Consider the following 20,403-nt stretch of genomic DNA (forward strand, 5'->3'; position numbering starts at 1 on the left):
TAGAAAGCCCAGAGATTAACCCACGCACCTATGGTCAACTAATCTATGACAAAGGAGGCAAAGATATACAATGGAGAAAAGACAGTCTCTTCAATAAGTGGTGCTGGGAAAACTGGACAGCTACATGTAAAAGAATGAAATTAGAATACTCCCTAACACCATACACAAAAATAAACTCAAAATGGATTAGAGACCTAAATATAAGACTGGACACTATAAAAATCTTAGAGGAAAACATAGGAAGAACACTCTTTGACATAAATCACAGCAAGATCTTTTTTGATCCACCTCCTAGAGTAATGGAAATAAAAACAAAAATAAACAAGTGGGACCTAATGAAACTTCAAAGCTTTTGCACAGCAAAGGAAACCATAAACAAGACGAAAAGACAACCCTCAGAATGGGAGAAAATATTTGCAAATGAATCAACGGACAAAGGATTAATCTCCAAAATATATAAACAGCTCATTCAGCTCAATATCAAAGAGCTCAACACCCCAATCCAAAAATGGGCAGAAGACCTAAATAGACATTTCTCCAAAGAAGACATACAGATGGCCACGAAGCACATGAAAAGATGCTCAACATCACTAATTATTAGAGAAATGCAAATCAAAACTACAATGAGGTATCACCTCACTCCTGTTAGAATGGGCATCATCAGAAAATCTACAAACAACAAATGCTGGAGAGGGTGTGGAGAAAAGGGAACCCTCTTGCATTGTTGGTGGGAATGTAAATTGATACAGCCACTATGGAGAACAATATGGAGGTTCCTTATAAAACTAAAAATAGAATTACCATATGACCCAGCAATCCCACTACTGGGCATATACCCAGAGAAAACCGTAATTCAAAAAGACACATGCACCCGAATGTTCATTGCAGCACTATTTACAATAGCCAGGTCATGGAAGCAACCTAAATGGATCAGCAGACGAATGGATAAAGAAGATGTGGTACATATATACAATGGAATATTACTCAGCCATAAAAAGGAATGAAACTGAGTCATTTGTTGAGACGTGGATGGATCTAGAGACAGTCATACAGAGTGAAGTAAGTCAGAAAGAGAAAAACAAATATCGTATATTAATGCATGTATGTGGAACCTAGAAAAATGGTACAGATGAGCCAGTTTGCAGGGCAGAAGTTGAGACACAGATGTAGAGAATGGACATATGGACACCAAGGGGGGAAAACTGCGGTGAGGTGGGGATGGTGGTGTGCTGAATTGGGCGATTGGGATTGACATGTATACACTGATGTGTATAAAATTGATGCCTAATAAGAACCTGCAGTATAAAAAAACAAACAAAACAAAACAAACAAACAAAAAAAGACAGATCCTACCAAGTCATAAGATGACAAGGGAGTAATGGTCTCTGAGCATTTAAATGCTAAACAGTTCAGAGAAAGGAAAAGGTGGAGGCTATAAGTAGGTGGCAAGTCTTAGGCACTCATCCTTTTTATTCACACTTCATTCGCAACTACTCTTGTGATATGCATCACCATTCATGTCTACATTGATAAAACAACTGCCAGTTTAATTAACAATATTTTAAAGACTTTTCTTCTCTTTTGAGAATGGCTTGTTTGGAAAACTCGATTGCTTTGAAATTGACCTTGGCTTCTTACCTACATCACTTGAATTAGTATCAAACTGAGTGGTCTTTTGAAAGTTCTGAGATAGCCTTAAGGTAGCTTGCTCGGCAGCATGTAACAGTTTTGTAAGATGAGTTCTTCTATGGTTTGTAGATAACTTGTCCCAAACTATAAATGTATCTTTTTGAACAAAATTATTCACAGTTTTTACAAATTCCTGTTGAAAAAAAAAGTGTATCTTTTAAAAATGTTGGACTTTTACATTAATCACAAATGTAAGGAAAATTTTAAGCCTAAATTATATTGAGTTAAAGCTCAACATACTTACAGTAAGAGTTGAATTAGAAAGGGTGTCCTTGGCTGAATTCGTGCTATTCATATAACCCAGTAATGGGGATGATTCAGCTAATATTTCTATATATGTAATTATATCCGTCGGTGAAAGATCTTTCACAGAATTTCTATAGACTTCTTGTAGCAAAGCCACAGGTTCTTCTATGCGCCTAATCTGAACAAAAATGAGTCCAGAGAAAGGAAACCAGTTTAAAGCACTACTAGATCTTTTCAAGAATAAATGTTGCATGATAAATATGTTCTGAGTTTTTTCTCTTATACATTAAGTTATCAGACTACACCTAAACCATAACACAAAGCAATGAAACCTGAAATTATTTACAAAGGATTAGCAAATAGCTTAAAAAGCATAGAAGTTACTTCAGAAAGGCAATACGTTTGAATTTATCATTTTAAAATTAATTAAAATAAATTATAACTTAATTTGAATTAGATTTTAATTAACCAGAGACATTTTTTTACATGATAAAATGGCAATTTGCTTTTACCTCATTGTTAATGAGTCATGTGAGACTCACACTTCTAATCTCAGGACAGTAATTTTATGAATGTCCTACTTTGTTTACTCTTTGAAATAGTATTTACTTTGGTGTACAAAATCTAGTTGCATTCAGTTATGTCTCCTTAGAATTTGAAAATGGCCTGGGGTCAAAGTGTGTTTTTACTATTTTATCCATCCAATTTCTTTACATGTTGAAAATAACTTTCCAGTCTACCGAATAGTGAAAAAGTAACTTAAATTAAATATGTAAGTCTTCTTCAGTACTTGGGGGATTTCAAATTAATCCTATCAAATACTTAGATCTCTATAAGTAAACAGTTTCAACTCTACATGAAGATCAACTGCTTGTTACTCTTTTAAAAAAAGCGACTTTGGAAAGATTTAAACTGAAACCAAAATGTCAAAATAGAGTGTATTTTTAATTCAATACCTTTACTCACTTTTGTTAAAGTTTTATTAATATTCGCCGCAATACAGATATCATCTAAATGGCAGTCTGGATTCACAATTTCTGTAGAAAAAAACAGATTATATATTAAGTCTTAAAAAATATTTTTCCTAAGATAATTATATTGATTCCAGTGATTTTGCTCACCTATTTAGACATTAAAAACATTCTTATCATTTGAGTTTCATTTTCGTTTATTTTATTCATGAAAATTCATTAAAACATTTTTTCATTATTCATTTTAAAATTTTATTCATAATAAGCATTCATTTATTTTTATTCATTAAAATGCAATATTTTATGGAAAATAGAAAATTGTAGTTACCTTTAGGAAACAGGGTATGGTAATTACATAAAACATGTGGTCTACATCTTTCATTAAATAAAACTGTAACTTTTCTTATTCCATTTTATAGATAAAGGACTACCAGCACATTTCTTGGAAGATGTAGCTCTTTGATACTTCACAACCGTGTAGTACATATTTTACATAGTGCTTTGATAATACATAAAATTTAATAATATAATTTACCTTGGCAATAAGTGCCATCATTAGGTGTGAACTGTGAGTTTCCTGTGGATGTATGATAACCTTCCTTGCAGGAGCAGTTATATCCACCATCCACATTTTTACACATTGCATGATCACCACAGGCAAATGATTCACTGCATTCATCTATATCTGGGGATATTTGAAAAATTAAAATTTTAATTTAGTGCTCATATAGTTGCTACCTTGTTGATAATAGTATTACATACAGTTAGTGATTTCATATCAAATTTTACAAGAAAGCAAGAAAAATTCCATCATTTGGAAAATGACAGAGCAAACTTAGCTGCATATATATTTTTAACTTTGATTTGGTCAATCCATTTTGACAATATATTGAAAATGTTATTCATAGACCAACCCTTGAATTGTTTTCTGAATAGCATGATTCATCAACAAAGTCATTAGAGTAATTTCAATCATTGATGATGTAATATTTATTCCTAATTAAAGACCTAATTTAAAAAATACATTTAGAATTCTTTGTTTTCTAGTATTAAATTAAATTGATTGTAACAACTCAGTTTAGAGTAATCTGGAGAGCAAAAAGGAGTAGCCCATTTTCTTTCCAAAGCCTCATTTTTCCATATAAATAAACCTAAAAATTAAGATGTAGCAGAATGTATGATTCCACTCCCTTAAAATTTTACCAGAATTTAATACTTTGGTTCAGGTTATATTTTACTATGATTCTTAATACATGGTCATCAAAGGTAAAGTAACAAACTGTACAGAATTAAGTCTTAGATTTTCAGTAGCAATATATCAAAGCTACAATAAAAATGGTAAGTTATAAACTCACATAATTTATACTCTTAATTTAAAATTTTACGTACTATAATGAATAGTGAAATATGTCTGAAAGTTATAAATACAGAATAAATACTCTGCCAGTAGGCAGAGTTCCAATAGGGAATGATTCCAAGGAACTGAAGAGTCCAGATCATTAACTTAAACTAATGTAAAGATTTTTGTGCTCCTAGCCTAGCCCTGACATCTTAGAGCTTCTCTATGTTAGATTAATGCATTAATCTGTAATCTTGCACATATAATTTGATTTTTTAAAGACTCATAGAGTGGCACAATCCTGTTTGCCATAATAAGGGGGAGTAATCAAAGTCCAATTAAGATGTCATCTAGCGAGTTATCTGAAATGTAGCTGATCCTCATTTCTCATTTTAAAAATGCAATAATGGCACAAAAAAAAAAAAAAGCCCATTAAACCTCACACCACCAGAAACTGGAACTGACAGTTAAGTCTCTTGCCAATTCTTGAAGAAATTTCCATTAGCTAAGAAGGTGAGGGTACTGGACTTAGGAAGACTATTAACTACCTGAAAAAGAGGTAGAAAACCCCTTGTTCTTCTGCCAAGTCTTCATAGTCACGATCTGTACTACCTAGAAGTCCAAGTTCTCTACTTTTAAATAAACAAATGCTGCCCTAGCACCCTCACCCTCTTCCTCGAATTTCTATATATATGTGTTCATAAACTGCCACTCCACACAAAAAAAGGACAGAAATAAAGGAGGGGGTGATAGCAGGTTGGCTCTTGGGATCTGGAGAATCATGAGCAAAAACATTCCAGGTTGGGCTGAAGTAAAGAAGTCAGGTGGGAGGGCAGACTAGAATTATTATTTTTCATGAGATCAATGAAGTGAGAAAAAAATATGAGAAAGCAAAAGACTAGTCTTTTTTGGAGCAGTGCTGAAGAAGTCATTTGTGCAGTACCCAAATGTGGATAATACCCCAGTGAAGGTGTGAAGAGATCTATGAAGTATCATAAATAGAACAACTTATTTCATGGGAAAGAAAGCTATGTTCTCTGAATACCCCCACTTCATATTTTCAGATACCTTCTATGGCTAACTGAAAATGAAGTGTTGATTTCTCCCAATTTCAAAATCATTCAAAAGTGCAACTTTTCTCGGGAACTTTGTCCTAAGCCCAATCTCTCAGCAGCATACCGATCTTAGCTTTACAAACTCCATTTGCATTCTTCCTCATGCACTTTGGACACAGGTGTACACAGTCTTGGTGTTCTTGATGGTTTCAGTTTTCCCCTGTGCATCTTCCATACCCTGAGGTCCTTATGTTGGGGTCTCTGCTCTGGTTCCAGCCCTCCCAGCACCCACTCAGCTGTCTGGTATCCCAGCACGTCAGCTTTGGACCAACTAGGGTATTTCAGCTTCTGAATTCACCAAGTGACAGAACGTTAATCTGTAAAAATAATGAGGTCATACCCTGGGAGATAAACATTTGAGATTAAGACTATGCAAATTTTTATATTCTGACTCCAAATATTCTAAAAGAATATTAATCACCCTACCAAAGTAATGTTTTTCAAACCTTAATCATCCCGTCAAAGACATGTTTTCTAAATTGTTTGTACTTTCCTTGTTTACATTATTGTTTCTCTAACTTTTTACTAAAATGTAGATATGAGGTTTGCTGAATTTGATATCCTTCTCACTCTGGGCCTCAGCAGTAGAACTTACTGAGTTTAACCTAGTAACAGGTACAGAGTGTGTGACCACCACAACTGGCTGTGTGTCAGGGTAGTCAAAGAGCTTCCACTATCCTTAGCATGCCTCCTTGCTGCCTAGTAATATAAAGAGATTCATAAAATACTGAAAGAGTATCCCATGCCCAAAAGGGATGAAACTGGCTCAGCCAAAATGAATGTGACTGCCATTTTACATCGAGATCCATACTAACATCTCTTGCAATTTCTTGTAGGGCCTAATTGAATCTAATAAAACCACTATGTATCCTCCTTCCTACAGGCAAAGGCCCTGTAGAAGACCTTAATTCAAATCTTGATTCTAATACTCATTAGCTCTGTGACCTTGGGTAGTATTATAAAAATACTCAACTCAGAAGAGTTCTTTTTCATAACAAACAAGGAAATGTATGTAAAGGTGTTTGGAGGGGTGCCTAAGATATAGTAGGTACCTGATATTGTAATTGGGAATCAGGTCCAGTGATTCTACTCATATTGTGTGTTTTCTTAATAGCAGGAGCCCTGTGAGTATGTAAGTTTGGAGAAAACACATTGATAATGAGTGTCTCATTAAATTGCCATGTTTTGGTACTCCCTAGAGATGTAAAAGAGAAAAAGAACCCCTTCCCCCATTTTCATGAAAGCTAAATTCCTGCTGTATAATTATTTCAGTCAGGCTAGAATTGACAAACTATTTTTAATAACTGATCCACTTTTTCCACTACCAACCTAACACTCAACACTAATAACTCGATTTCGCTAAATGTAAGCACATCATAACACGCATTTCCTTGTTTTGCATGTCAAAAAGTTCATTTGCTACTTTTTCATTAATAAGGTTATGCTTGTTTTTCCTGTCTACATTGAGCCAACCCAGCAGTATTTTATCATAATCTTCTTTCAAAACATGGTCATATGATTGTTTTGATTCTTATAATTTTCACCAATAACTGAATTTTCTAATGTTGTTTAACTCATAGACTGCAAAGAAAAAAGATACAATGTTTAATTAGTGGAATCAATTTGCAAAAACAAAATTGAATGTTAATATTATTCAAAGCCAGAAAAAAAATCTGTACTTATCAGGGTACCTAAGGCAATAGGACATAAAAAATTACAAGTAGTTAACACTGCTCTTAAGCACACAGAAAACGTGAAGAAGTTCTTGGGTTCTACTCATTTGGTTTTGGGAGAGTCACTTTACCATTGGATGCCTCAGTTTCCCCACTTGTGAAATGCGGGTCTAGAGCAAGGTCTCTTCGGAGCTGAGCACCAAAAGTTCTGTTTTACTCTGATTCCAAGGAGAGGAAAAATAGGCAGGATGCTAAATCTCACTCAAAGCCTTCTGCAACGAAATTACCTCATCCATGGAAAATAGTATTTGAATATAGACTAAAGATATAGAATTTTGCTAGGGTCATTTCTTGCCCTGTACTGGAGTTTTTCATTATGTTTTCTTCATATTTTCTGTTTCTTCCGGGTTCAGTCTTGGAAGGTTATACCTTTCTAAGAATTTGTCCATTTCTTCCAGGTTGTCCATTTTGTTGGCATAGAGTTGCTTGTAGTAGTTTCTTAGGATGCTTTGTATTTCTGTGGTGTCTGTTGTAACTTCTCCTTTTTCATTTCTGATTTTATTGATTTGAGACCTCTCCCTCTTTTTCTTGATGGGTCTGACTAATGGCTTATCAATTTTGTTTATCTTCTCAAAGAACCAGCTTTTAGTTTTATTGATCTTTGCTATTGTTTTCTTTGTTTCTATTTCATTTATTTCTGCTCTGATCTTTATGATTTCTTTCCTTCTGCTAACTTTGGGGTTTTTTTGTTCTTCTTTCTCTAGTTCCTTTAGGTGTAAGGTTAGATTGTTTACTTGAGATTTTTCTTGTTTCTTGAGGTAGGCTTGTATATCTATAAACTTCCCTCTTAGAACTAACTGCTTTTGCTGCATCCCATAGGTTTTGGATCATCGTGTTTTCATTGTCATTTGTCTCAAGGTATTTTTTGATTTCCTTTTTGATTTCTTCAGTGATCTCTTGGTTATTTAGTAATGTATTGTTTAGCCTCCATGTGTTTGTGTTTTTTACGTTTTTTTCCCTGTAATTCATTTCTAATCTCATAGCGTTGTGGTCAGAAAAGATGCTTGATATGATTTCAATTTTCTTAAATTTACTGAGGCTTGATTTGTGACCCAAGATGTGATCTATCCTAGAGAATGTTCTGTGCGCACTCGAGAAGAAAGTGTAATCTGCTGTTTTTGGATGGAATGTCCTATAAATATCAATTAAATCTATCTGGTCTATTGTGTCATTTAAAGCTTCTGTTTCCTTATTTATTTTCATTTTGGATGATCTGTCCATTGGTGTAAGTGAGGTGTTAAAGCCCCTCACTATTATTGTGTTACTGTTGATTTCCTCTTTTATAGCTGCTGGCAGTTGCCTTATGTATTGAGGTGCCCCTATGTTGGGTGCATATATATTTATAATTGTTATATCTTCTTCTTGGTTTGATCCCTTGATCATTATGTAGTGTCCTTCCTTGTCTCTTGTAACATTCTTTATTTTAAAGTCTATTTTACCTGATATGAGTATAGCTAGTCCAGCTTTCTTTTGATTTCCATTTGCATGGAATATCTTTTTCCATCCCCTCACTTTCAGTCTGTATGTGTCCCTAGGTCTGAAGTGGGTCTCTTGTAGACAGCATATATATGGGTCTTGTTTTTGTAACCATTCAGCAAGCCTGTGTCTTTTGGTTGGAGCATTTAATCCATTCACGTTTAAGGTAATTATCGATATGTATGTTCCTATGACCATTTTCTTAATTGTTTTGGGTTTGTTTTTGTAGGTCCTTTTCTTCTCTTGTGTTTCCCACTTAGAGAAGTTCCTTTGGCATTTGTTGTAGAGCTGGTTTGGTGGTGCTGAATTCTCGTAGCTTTTGCTTGTCTGTAAAGCTTTTGATTTCTCCATCAAATCTGAATGAGATCCTTGCCGGGTAGAGTAATCTTGGTTGTAGGTTCTTCCCTTTCATCACTTTAAGTATATCATGCCACTCCCCTTCTGGCTTGCAGAGTTTCTGCTGAGAAATCAGCTGTTAACCTTATGGGAGTTCCCTTGTATGTTATTTGTCGTTTTTGCCTTGCTGCTTTCAATAATTTTTCTTTGTCTTTAATTTTTGCCAATTTGATTACTATGTGTCTTGGCGTGTTTCTCCTTGGGTTTATCCTGTATGGGACTCGCTGCGCTTCCTGGACTTGGGTGGCTATTTCCTTTCCCATGTTAGGAAAATTTTCAACTATAATCTCTTCAAATATTTTCTCCGGTCCTTTCTCTCTCTCTTCTCCTTCTGGGACCCCTATAATGTGAATGTTGTTGCATTTAATGTTGTCCCAGAGGTCTCTTAGGCTGTCTTCATTTCTTCTCATTCTTTTTTCTTTATTCTGTTCCGCAGCAGTGAATTCCACCATTCTGTCTTCCAAGTCACTTATCCGTTCTTCTGCCTCAGTTATTCTGCTATTGATTCCTTCTAGTGTAGTTTTCATTTCAGTTATTGTATTGTTTATCTCTGTTTGCTTGTTCTTTAATTCTTCTAGGTCTTTGTTAAACATTTCTTGCATCTTCTTGATCTTTGCCTCCATTCTTTTTCCGAGGTCCTGGATCATCTTCACTATCATTATTCTGAATTCTTTTTCTGGAAGGTTGCCTATCTCCACTTCATTTAGTTGTTTTTCTGGGGTTTTATCTTGTTCCTTTATCTGGTATATAGCCCTCTGCCTTTTCATCTTGTCTATCTTTCCGTGAATGTGGTTTTTGTTCCACAGGCCGCAGGATTGTAGTTCTTCTTGCTTCTTCTGTCTGCCCTCTGCTGGATGAGGCTATCTAAGAGGCCTGATGGGAGGGACTGGTGGTGGGTAGAGCTGACTGTTGCTCTGGTGGGCAGAGCTCAGTAAAACTTTAATCCACTTGACTGTTGATGGGTGGGGCTGGGTTCCCTCCCTGTTGGTTGTTTGGCCTGAGGCAACCCAACACTGGAGCCTACCTGGGCTCTTTGGTGGGGCTAATGACAGACTCTGGGAGGGCTCACGCCCAGGAGTACTTCCCAGAACTTCTGCTGCCAGTGTCCTTTTCCCCAAGGTGAGCCACAGCCACCATTTGCCTCTGCAGGAGACCCTCCAACACTAGCAGGTAGGTCTGGTTCAGTCTCCCCTGGGGTCCTTCCCCTGGGTTCTGATGTGCACACTACTTTGTGTGTTCCTTCCAAGAGTGGAGTCTCTGTTTCCCCCAGTCCTGTCGAAGTCCTGCAATCAATTCTCACTAGGCTTCAAAGTCTGATTCTCTACGAATTCCTCCTCCCGTTGCCGGACCCCCAGGTTGGGAAGTCTGATGTGGGGCTCAGAACCTTCACTCCAGTGGGTGGACTTCTGTGGTATAAGTGTTTGCCAGTCTGTGAGTCACCCACCCAGCAGTTATGGGATTTGATTTTACTGTGATTGTGCCCCTCCTACTGTCTCATTGTGGCTTCTCCTTTGTCTTTGGATGTGGGGTATCTTTTTTGGTGAGTTCCAGTGTCTTCCTGTAGATGATTGTCTGGCAGCTAGTTGTGATTCTGGTGTTCTCGCAAGAGGGAGTGAGAGCACGTCCTTCTACTCCACCATCTTGGTTCCTCCTCATTATGTTTTTATAGAGGTTCTTAATGACTATAATTACCAGACATGTCGAATTTAAGGATCAGCTAAACTTTCAAATCAGAAGCAATCTACTACAAGGTGATACACTAATGTAAAAAGGAAACAGAATTATGATTCTCTGTTCAAATTCCCTGAGGATTATCACAGTGCACAAGGAAAATTACTATAGGACTGGGGGAAAAAAAGGAAAAGAAATAGCTGTTCTGCTTCTGAAAAAAGCTTAATCTTTAAGGACAACAAAACTGGTGAGAAATAACAATTTTCCAGAGAATGACTTTTTTCACCGAATAATCCATCAAACAAAACAGGTAGAAATTGAAGGACTCAATATTGGGTATTGGGTTTTAATCTAAGTTATTGTTTACTGATTACTTAAAATAGCTAAAAGGGGAATTAGCAAAAATGTAGGGCCCTTCCACAGTATCTCAATAATAATTGAGTACTGGGAGAAAGAGTCTTACATTACAAATGTATTACACCCCCGTAAAATGTTGGCTTTCAATTATCTTTGTGTGTGTGTTTTCTCTGTATCTGTGATTAATTTTTTTCTAAACAGGAATTCTTTACTTTTAAGGAATACAGAGAGAGAAATATATATCCCTTTGTGAACTGAGGCATATTAAAAGTAAACATGATCAGATGAAAAGACAGATGTCTTCTAGAGACAAGAGGGAATGGAGAGCACAGTTAAAATTGTATTAAATTCCAGTGATTAAGATGTTATAAGTTGCATTTCTTCATTAACTAGAACTTTTCTAGTAAAGCTTATACAGCTACGTAGTTCGAACTTATCTACTAAAGATAAAATAGGCACACATTATATAACATTCTAAAACTAGAGACAAGAGTTTAGGTTTGAGAAGAACAAAGAGTGAGGTACTATGTTTTCTGGGAAAATTCTAATTTCTCACATATATTGTAATGCTATAATCCAATAAAAATTTTTGCTGCAAACAATAAAGACAAAATTATAATTCAACAGAAATAGCATTATTTTCTCATATTTTAAATCATTTATGCTCTTGCAAAGTTGATCCACTGCATTTGCATGATCCAGATTCATGTGAGATTTAAATGGCCACACATTTAAGACTCTTGTGGAAATACCAATGGCTTTCTAGATACAAGACTGTGATCCTAATCTTCCCTTTATCCTAAATGTGTGAATCTGGAATAGCTCGTAACTTCCCTTGGCTATAATATGAGAATAAAATCTACCTGGTTTATGTAGCAGAGAAAATGCTATGAACAATAAGTACACAAGACAGGATAATTTCTTTGATACAGACATTTCAATGATACATTCTCTTCGAACATTATCTCCTGACTATCATGTGTGTTAATAATAACATTGCCAGACTTCTTCTTAGCTCACTGATGAGAACCTCACTAGAAGCTCATCAAAGGTTTTAGTGTGATCTATATTGATTTAGACATCTCTCGTTTATCTAACTACGGAAAGTAGAAGCAGCACCTTACTCCTGCCCATGTTGCATGTACGGTCCTGAGTTCAAGTCTCATATCTACCCCTGGTTATGTGATTAACTCTCAGGGCCTTGGTTCATCTGTTAATTCTGTAGATTATTATCAATCATAATTATACCAGCTGTTGGTAAACTGGACAATTTCTTAGAAACCATGATTAAGATTATTCATAATGTATTTTCAAAGTTAAAGTCTTTGGCTCCAGAGAATTTGTCTCTGAAAATTGTTCATCTTTTGAAATTTCTATGCAATTATTTTTCTCAGACTATAGGATCTGATAAATCAAGTGTGTGACCAAAATACAACAGAAGGACATTAAAACAAATCTAGATACTCTCTTCAGACTCACAATATTTCACTTAGGGATTGAATTGAAATTAATATCCCTCCAGAAGACATTTTAGTGAATCTGAGATGATTTTCTAAGTAGGACTCTAGTGTTTAGAAAAACAGAATGCAGATCTTAAGTGTGACAAACTTTCAGCAGGCAGCAGTAAAAGCACTAGGACAATTTTTTCACAAGTAATGCTTTCTTGAACACTTTCTAGGAAAATGTAGGGTCCATCTCAGAGTTCATATTTATATAAGCATCAATATCTGGTGAAAGCAATGATAATTTTCTGGAGGGAATATATTACTTTAAAGTGTAAACATTTATTCTGTTGTTTGCCACCAATGCTAGATCTCATAACTTCACGATTTTTTTTTTTTTTTTTTTTTTGGTAAACTGGTTGATATTCTCAAAAAAAAAAATCTCTTTTTCTTATACCCTTGGATAAATATACCATAGTAACTGACACCATACTGGAGAATTAAGGGAATTAATGAAGTTTTTGATAGTATTAACAACGGGGTACAATCAAGGACTGACAGAATTTGGTTTGAATATTATTTAATCTCTGGAGGTATAAGCAATAAGAGATAGGTACAAATTTTAAGTTAGATAGTTGAATTTACCTATGCAGATGGTTCCATCATTAGTAATAAACTTGTCTTGGTTACTGCTGGATCTGAAACCAGGTGCACACATACAGTAGTAACTTCCTTCTGTGTTCGTGCAGTTAGCATTTTCACCACAGGACTGCGTTAAATTTCCACACTCATTATCATCTGTGGACATATCAATTTAAAACATTATTTTTATATAATTGAGATGAATTCCTAGTTTCCATCAGTTTTTGGGAATTTTGCCCATTAAATAGTTTAAGGTATGTATGTTTATTTCTAAGAAAAGTTAATAATAAGAATCCACATTCCAGGTACTTCCTTGGTGGTCCAGTGGTTAAGAATCCGCCTTCCAATGCAGGGGACGTGGGTTTGATCCCTGGTTGGGGAACTAAGCTCCCACATGCCGCGGGGCAACTAAGCCCACACACTCTAGAGCCCAGGTGCCACAACTAGAGAGAAGCCTGCATGCTGCAACGAAGAGCCAGCGTGCTGCAACTAAGACCTGACGCAGCCAAATAAATAAATTAATTAATTAATTAATTAAAAAAAAGAATCCACATTCCATACTTGGTTATTCTTGTTTAAATGTGAAACCTTTGCAGTTGCAAAGCAAAATAGAATCTCTTACTTCAAAAACACTAAACATAGCTATTGAATCTATATTGGATTATTTTTCAAATTTTTACATATAATTTAATTATTATAATGTCAATGAATATCTTATTTGTGAAATTATAATACTCTTTATAATCAGTCAAAAGCATACCATAAGTTAAAAATGAAAAATCAGAGATTACACATTGATATACTCTAATCATGTGCCATTTATTTTTGTCACTTACTCCCCAGAAGAATTTTGTGTTACCAGGTTTGCATCCCTTCATTTATTCATTAATGTATTTATTCATTATCATATGTATTGTACTGTATATGGAAGGGTACACAAATACAAAAAAAATTACATGATGATCCTTGGTCCTTACCCTTATACTCTTATACTGTAATTTATCAGAAAAGATATATATAGGTTCATAAACCCTTTTTAAAAATCAGAAAGCAGATTTATATTATCTGTCAAATAAATGAAATAGAAAACAAGTGTTTCTCAGAAGTGATTATGAGGGGCTGGAGGAGACATTAGATCCTCTTGTGGGCTGAACTGTGTCTCCCAAAAAGATATACTCAAGTCCAAATCCCCAGTGTCTGTGAGTGTGAGCTTATTGGGAAATAGGACCTTTGCAGATATAATCAAGTTAAGATGAGGTCATTCTAAATTAGCAGGGCCCCAAGAGTGGTGTCCTTATACTATGTAGGAAATTCAGACATGGAGACACAGAGGAGAAGACGATGTGAAGACAGAGCCAGAAACTGAAGTGATGCAGCTACAAGCCAAGGAATGCCAAGGACAGCTAACAACCACTAGAAGCTAGAAAGGCATAAGCAAAGATTCTTTCCTAGACCCTTCGAAGGGAGCATGGACCTTCCAACCCCTGGATTTCAGACTTCTGGCCTCTAGAACTGTGAGAGAACAAATCTGTGTTGTTTCCAGCCACCAAGTTTGTGCTAGTTTCTTAGCGCAGCCCTAGGAAAGTAACAGACCCAAACTGGCTAATTTAAGGTAGATAAGTATTGGTTAGACAAAGAGAAGGAAATCACTAAGAGGAAAGCAAAATTTTGGGCAAACATGCAAGCCTAAGGGTGATTGAGATGTTTCTGGAGGTAGAGGGAACCCTAATCAGGGACACAGGGAGAAATCATAGGGGGATAGTGGTACGAGTTGAGTTTGGAAAATGTCTTGAATTTCTATTCTCCATTTTAATCAAACCAAGGTTTGATTTGGTTAAAAATTTAAAAAATTTGGTTTGATTTGGTTTAAAATTAAAAAAAAAATATTTTAAAAGGATGATTTGTATAACATTTAATTTAAACACAGCTTACTGAACATGTATATTGATAACTAAGAGTTGGAGATTTTCCTAAATGTTATATAAATACTAATTCACTTAATCCTTACATAAGTTCTAGGAAGCAGGTGCCATTATTATTCTCTTAACTGATGAGGACAAGAAGCCATAGAGAGGAAATGTAACTTGTCAAGGTCAAACAGCCATTTAGTTACAGAGCCAAATAGTTTGGTCCAAAGCCTGTTCTCTTAACTGTTGCATCCTGCTGCCTCTGTGAGAATCATTTTAAGCAAATATATAAGATAAGAATGTATCTAATGGATTATGGGTCTATTTTGAGAGAAGAAAAGATATTGAGGTAGAGATTTCAGAAGGAAAATAGAAACTTTATTTGTATTCTATCTCTAATGTAAAATTTATTTCCACTTAATCATTTTCAAACATTATAGATAAAAGTATAGAAGTTAATATATGACAGACAACTAGAGGTGAATTCCTCTCTCTTTTTTTTTTTTTTAAATGATTACTATGGACAGTCAGGTAAGATTTGCAAATCCTATCCTTTCAATATATTCAACCTATACAGCTCTATTCCATAATTTTATTTTAATATTTATATGTTTTATCACTTTCACTTATTACATTAATTATAATAGGCCAACTGCTACAAATATATCCCAACATGTAGTGATTCAGCACAATAAAAGACTATTTGCTGCTCTAGTCAGAGGCCAAGGTTAGTGTTCAGGTCGATGGTGTGGCTTCTCCCACAATGGTTCAGGGACCCAGACTCTACTTTTGGCACAAGACCGCTTCAATTGCTTGGAAAAACCAGTTCATGAGAAAACTGGTCAGTCCACAAGAAGCAAGATCATTTTCTCCAATGTCTAGAGCAAAGCTAGGCCAGGCCTCTCACCTAATATTTTTTCATGTTATGGCATCAGGTCTCTTTTCACACTCCCACTGGCACCTCTTTTGGGTTCAATCCCTTGTCCCTTTGAAAGTTCTAATTCCCAACATGTGACCTGATTTATTCTTGGGTGAGTAGAAAGGTAGAGCAGCAAGAGAAGAGTTTTGAGCTCCCCTTAGAGGCCAACGACTTGGAGACATGTAAGTGCAAAGGTTGAGCTCTCAAAAAGCTTGTTTAGGCCAGGCAGGTGGGTAACGTAAAGTTTGACTCCACCAAGTGTCAGACAATAGAAGGTGGTGTGGCTTATGATATAAGGAAGTACACACCTCACTTAGAGGATTTAAAATTTTTAAAATTTGAAAAGCATATTTAAAACTGTTTTTTACATTTAGCATTTGGTTAGGCATTTGTCACCCCTAAGTTAAAGTGTATAAATGCTGGAGGAGTTAAGGAAAATTGCTGAAAATATGATAATCAAGTAAGAGAAATTATGAATGGCCATTATATAAAATGTTGAAGAGTTAATACTTTATTAACATGTGTGTATTATTAATTGATCTATTCTGTATACAGAGATATTATGCAACTCTATATGACTATATGCACATATATACTCAGAAAGCAAACGTATATGTCTATGTATGCATTCAAAATAAATTAGACTAGTTTATTATAATTACCTGAGAGTATCTCACAAATTGACACACAAGAACCTAAATCAAGTTAAAGAAAAATATTTCACACACTTTGGGTTTGATTCAATCATTCAGTTACTCAAATATTTATGGAGTTTCCCAGTTCCCAAATGTGAGTATGTCTACACTGGGAAATAAGTAAAAATTAATCAAAAAGTCAGGATCTGTGCCCTGCTGTCCGAGTTCACATTCTAAAGCAAGGTAACATAGGAGCATGTAATTGAGTTCTTATTAAGATAAAAGTTTCAATTTTTATTTCAAAATTTGACTCCCTTCACTGTATACTGGGAGAAGTTTATATTAATTTTAAAAGAAATTGTGCTCTCAGATCAGTTATTGGTAATACAGAGAATGATGAGGATTGTATCCCTGTGGTCTATAGCTGCAAAAATGATATGCAAAAATACTGAGGAAAAGAATTCACTATGTCTGAGTTATTGGTCAAGTCTAAGAAAATGAGCCACTTTATATCACCTGATTGTGTTTCTAAAAACAAATTAATGTATCAATATGGTATTTGACTCCAACATATTTTTAAGTCTTGGGTAATACATTAACTGGAAGAAAAAAACAAAGATTGACACTGATTTTTGTGTTTCTCCCTACTATGTAGTTTTTAACACTTGACCTCTTAGCTTCCTTATCAAGAATTTGGAAATAAAAACATTTTCTTATCTATGTCGCAATCTTCTGGACTGGATATACAACATAGGCGAATTCCCTAAATGGTCTGACTCCAATCTTGTTCCTTGAAATACCACTTATCTGAAAGTAACTGCCTCTCTCCCCCCAAGATAGTGGAGATAGGCAAAAAAATTATCTTTGTGAAGTAATATATAAATCTGAATTATTTAAATAGCTTTAAACTTCCCAGTGTCTAACTCCATAATAATTAAGTTTCAAGGAGAAAGTTTCTTGGAATGGGTACAATATAGGAAAATATATGTCTGCTTCTTTTGTGTTCTTACTTCTATTGTTTAAATCAATTTATCAGTTATGTTACCCACTCTCTGTGACTCTATATTTAATACTTCTTGTGGGATTATAAAATAAATATTTAGATTAGGATGTCACTTGAAAAATTCATTATAACACCATTAAAGCGAAGGTAAATTATTTAAAAATTATCAAAAAATGTTAATAAGGAGAAATATTCAGCATTCTTTCAGCAAAAATTCTTACTGGCTCAAGCCTAACACACCAGGTTGAGCACTACAGGAACAAAGGCATACACACAGCCTGTAACATAACAGGATCCATGGCTGCTGAAGAAGACAGACAAAAACCCAAATTATTAGGATGTGGTGTGTATAACAAATAAATGAGGTGTTTAGCGGTACACTGGTAACTCAGAGAAGAGATGGTTTCCTCAGCAAGTTTTCAGGATAAAAGGGAGACGCTTATTCGCACAGAAGGTTTAGAAGAGGAAGAGATGCTTGAGCCAGGCACTGAAGTATAAGAAAAATTCAGACGAACAAAAGGGGCCCCAATGATCCATTCAGACAAAGGAAAGAACTCACCCAAATGCTTGAAGCCTGCAGAAGCATCATACTTTAGAGGAGAACTATATTGTGGAACACCGGGCATGAAGGTAGAGGCTGTAGGGCCAGAATCTATGCAGACAGATATGGTCTAAACCGGGAAACACTTGCTAAGAATTTCAGACTAAATTCAGTGGGTAAAGGATGGCCATCATCAGATTTTATGTAGTGAAGAAATCTGATTGGACTTGAATTTCAAAACAATTTTTGAAATATAAGGAAAATTAGCTAAGATCCAGGTAGACCTGCTAAAACAGTGTAAGACATGAAAAACTAACAAAACAGAGTCAAGGAGAAACGAGGGGAGGTGGGCTAGATCAGAAATATTTTCATGTTAGAAGTCAGTGATCTGGGGAGAGAAAGGAAAGTGGGTAGGATTCAACTAGATTAGTCATGAACTGAAAACTGTGTCATCTGGGTAATGACTAACATGTGGATCTTTATATATATTTTTTAAGGTTGTATTTTTTTTTTCAAAGTTACATTTATTTATTTATTTTGGCCACGCTGTGCGGCACGTGGGGTCTTAGTTCCCCGACCAGGGATTGAACCCACACCCACTGCACTGGAAGGCGAAGTCTTAACCATTGGACCGCCAGGGAAGTCCCTGGGTCTTTATATTCTTGTTTTTATTTTTGTGACTTTGAAATTTTTCATAATAAAATGATGTTAAAATATTAGTGTGGCTTGGAGACTAACTGGATATGAGTTAGTTGGAGAGGAAGTGAGGATGACTCCCAGGTTCTGACTTGGAGGGATTTGTTGGGTACATTGACTCATGAGGACAGAGAGAAGCAGAGGAGGAGCTTAATTTGGGGCTAAGAGAGTGAGCTCACTTTTGAGCGTGGAGAGACTGAGGTGCCTTTAGGACATTCAGATGTGAATATCCACAGCTGGATAGTCAACCATGAAGCCATAACTTGTTTAAACACAAGGTGGAGCTCAAGACTCCCTTCTTTTCCAGAGGCTGAGTCAGAAGCAAGAGCCTGGCATTTACTAGGCTCCAGGGCAGGGAACAAGCCTGTTGTCTTCCTTTGCCCTTATCTCTAGATGGACCCTTTCTCCTGACTCCTCCTGCTTTGATCTCAGTAGTTTAAATGAACTTTGCCTTGGGCATTATCACACTCTCTTGTTTTTCCTTTTTCTTTTCTTTCTTCCTTCTTTTTTGTTGTTGTTGTTCTTTGTATGCTTCTACTTCCTTGAGTTTGCCTCTTCCTGCCAACTGAGTGATAAAGTCCAGAGGTTAGGATGTGAGGGTAGAGAAAAAGGACCAAGGAAGCCCCTTAACCTGTTTGGTCTCAGTGTTGACCAGAAAATTCCTTGGGGTTCCACATGCTTCAGTCCAGCCTATTGGAAAACTACACAAAGCTTTAAAATAATACACAGATGAATATGCCAGAAATATCTTCTCTCAATATGTTTTTGGGCAGCTTGTTCCTATGGTTGATGGTTAGTTACTGATTTAGTTATTGGCTTATATTTAGTTATTGGCTTACATTAAAAACTAGATCAGCATGATTTATACCGAATAATCTGAAAGAAGAGAGGAAACATTTTTCAGGCATTCTGCTAGATGGCTCATTTTAGTTTATTTAATCATTACAATAACACAATAATTGATATTATCCCCATTCTATTAGGAAATTAAAGCTCAGATGCATTACATCATGCTAGTTTAGAGAATCTGTTGGAAGTGTTTTTTATACTTAAGACTGCCTGGCTCTAAAGACCAAGTTATACCTTTGTATTGTAGAGTGAGGTGTATTTTGTAAAGTGTGCTTCTAAACAAGGCATAAGTAGTGGGTATATAATTCTCCAAATTCAAGAATGATATTGAATACCCTGGTAATGACATGTTTTTGGCAACAAAGCATATAATTATATTACTTCCTGTATAATAATGTAGAATTTTACTAGCTTTATAGGTCACTGGCATTCCAAAATCTGAACAAGATTTTAGTTTTTATTCCATTTTTCAATCTATTGACCACAGATGGGGAAAAATAATTAGAAAAGAGAAAATATTCCCCTTACTTTTTCTAGCACTTGAAATATTATTGGCTGGGCTCAAATTGATTATAACAACTTGAAAGCCAGAGAACTTTAACAGCAGCGTCACTCTTACACACATTTTCCCTCTGGACATGATTGCCAGTATTGCTCCGTAAATTTGAACACTAAAATGACTATAACCATTGTGTGATTACTTGTGAAACAGGCCCTCTAAGTCAAAGGTGGAGCAACTCACAAGCTTTTTTTCCTATTTCTCCGCAAGGCAGCCT

General features: G+C 35.5%; 1 protein-coding gene across 2 annotated transcripts in view; it reads right to left on the reverse strand.

Annotated features, from left to right (window-relative positions):
- ADGRL4 (adhesion G protein-coupled receptor L4) overlaps positions 1-20,403 on the reverse strand; it is a 126,937-nt gene that overhangs the window by 47,529 nt on the left and 59,005 nt on the right. The window contains exons 3-7 of one of the 2 annotated variants that reach the window (XM_068538039.1): positions 13,081-13,233; positions 3,442-3,591; positions 2,902-2,972; positions 1,934-2,113; positions 1,639-1,822 (exon numbers count right to left, since the gene is read on the reverse strand). In XM_068538039.1, coding sequence (XP_068394140.1) covers positions 1,639-1,822; positions 1,934-2,113; positions 2,902-2,972; positions 3,442-3,591; positions 13,081-13,233 — 738 coding nt within the window. The remainder of the gene's footprint in view (positions 1-1,638; positions 1,823-1,933; positions 2,114-2,901; positions 2,973-3,441; positions 3,592-13,080; positions 13,234-20,403) is intronic. The other variant, XM_068538040.1, reaches the window with a different exon arrangement.

This window comes from Eschrichtius robustus, chromosome 3, assembly GCF_028021215.1.
Source record: "Eschrichtius robustus isolate mEscRob2 chromosome 3, mEscRob2.pri, whole genome shotgun sequence".
In the NCBI taxonomy this organism is placed as follows: domain Eukaryota; kingdom Metazoa; phylum Chordata; class Mammalia; order Artiodactyla; family Eschrichtiidae; genus Eschrichtius; species Eschrichtius robustus.